This window comes from Notolepis coatsorum (genome assembly GCF_963971535.1).
Source record: "Notolepis coatsorum genome assembly, chromosome: 12".
NCBI classification, from domain to species: domain Eukaryota; kingdom Metazoa; phylum Chordata; class Actinopteri; order Aulopiformes; family Paralepididae; genus Notolepis; species Notolepis coatsorum.
Window position 1 is genome coordinate 84,418,183 of NC_140176.1, and position 1,136 is coordinate 84,419,318.

A 1,136-nucleotide genomic window follows, 5' to 3' on the forward strand; every position below is an offset into this window, starting at 1 on the left:
GAGACAGTCACTTTTCTTTCTCTTTCTCAGATTTTTCTGTTTTTCTCCCCGTCCAATTTAGTCGCCGTGCCAATTCCCCCCCTCCCCTACCTGGCTGCTGTATGCATGTTCTCCTACAAGTCGGTACAAGGGCGTCCCGAAGCCGACCGCACGCTTCCTCCGATACATGTGGCGACTGCCAGTGACGTCTTTTCACTTAGCAGGGAGGACTCTCATAGGTGAAGTGTAACTCGTGGGAGGGCACGCTATCTCCACCAAGTCCTGCCCCGCTGAGCAAGCGCCGAGACCTGACCTGTAGGCGTCGCTGTCCACAACGCCAGATTTCCACCCACCAGCTTCCCACCCCCTAATACTGCCAATTGTATTAGTATGAACGACCAGCCCAGCTGGTGGCAACGCCGAGAGCTGGGCTCGAACCCAGCATCTCCTGTGTTAGTGACGAGCGCAATCTCCGCTACGCCACCTGACCGCCCTTCATGAGACAGTCACTTTGGCACCCCTCCAGCACTTGCGTGGGAGAGGGAGTTGGGTGTAGGGATGGGGGGGGGGGGGGGACAGCCCTGCTCTTCTCCGGGAGGTTTCGTCCATGGTACGCAGTGTACCAACCCTTACTCCCGACTTGACTCTCTGCAGCAGACGGAGATGGGGGGGGGGGGCAGGCAGCAGTGACCAATTTGTGTGCGTGTGTGTGTGTGTGTGTGTGTGTGTGTGTGTGTGTGTGTGTGTGTGTGTGTGTGTGTGTGTTTTACCTGTGGGCGGGGCCCCAGACGGACACACAGAGTCCAGCTGGTCAGACCGGCTGCTAACATCCCAACATCAGGAAGGAACAACCTCAGACCACTAACACTGTCTGCACCTGACAGACTGAGAGACAGAGACAGAGACAGAGACAGAGAGAGAGAGAGAGAGAGAGAGAGAGAGAGTGAGAGAGAGAGGGGCAGAGAGAGAGAGAGAGGCAGAGAGTGAGACAGAGACACAGAGATAGGAGAGAAAGAACATTAGACCACTAACACTGTCTGCATCATAAACAGAGAGTGAGAGAGAGAAAGAGAAACATAGAGAGAGACAGAGAAAGTGAGACAGACAGAGGAGAGTGAGAGAGATAGAGATACCATTAACATTGTCTGCTTCAAACT

General features: G+C 54.6%; 1 protein-coding gene across 1 annotated transcript in view; it reads right to left on the minus strand.

Annotated features, from left to right (window-relative positions):
* LOC311237944 (piezo-type mechanosensitive ion channel component 2-like) overlaps positions 1-809 on the minus strand; it is a gene marked incomplete at its 5' end in the record, with an annotated part of 174,602 nt that extends 173,793 nt beyond the window's left edge. Inside the window, one exon of the mRNA XM_084325919.1 lies at positions 750-809. Within this exon, the coding sequence (XP_084182045.1) occupies positions 750-809 (60 nt within the window). The remainder of the gene's footprint in view (positions 1-749) is intronic.
* Between the last annotated feature and the right edge of the window lie 327 nt (positions 810-1,136).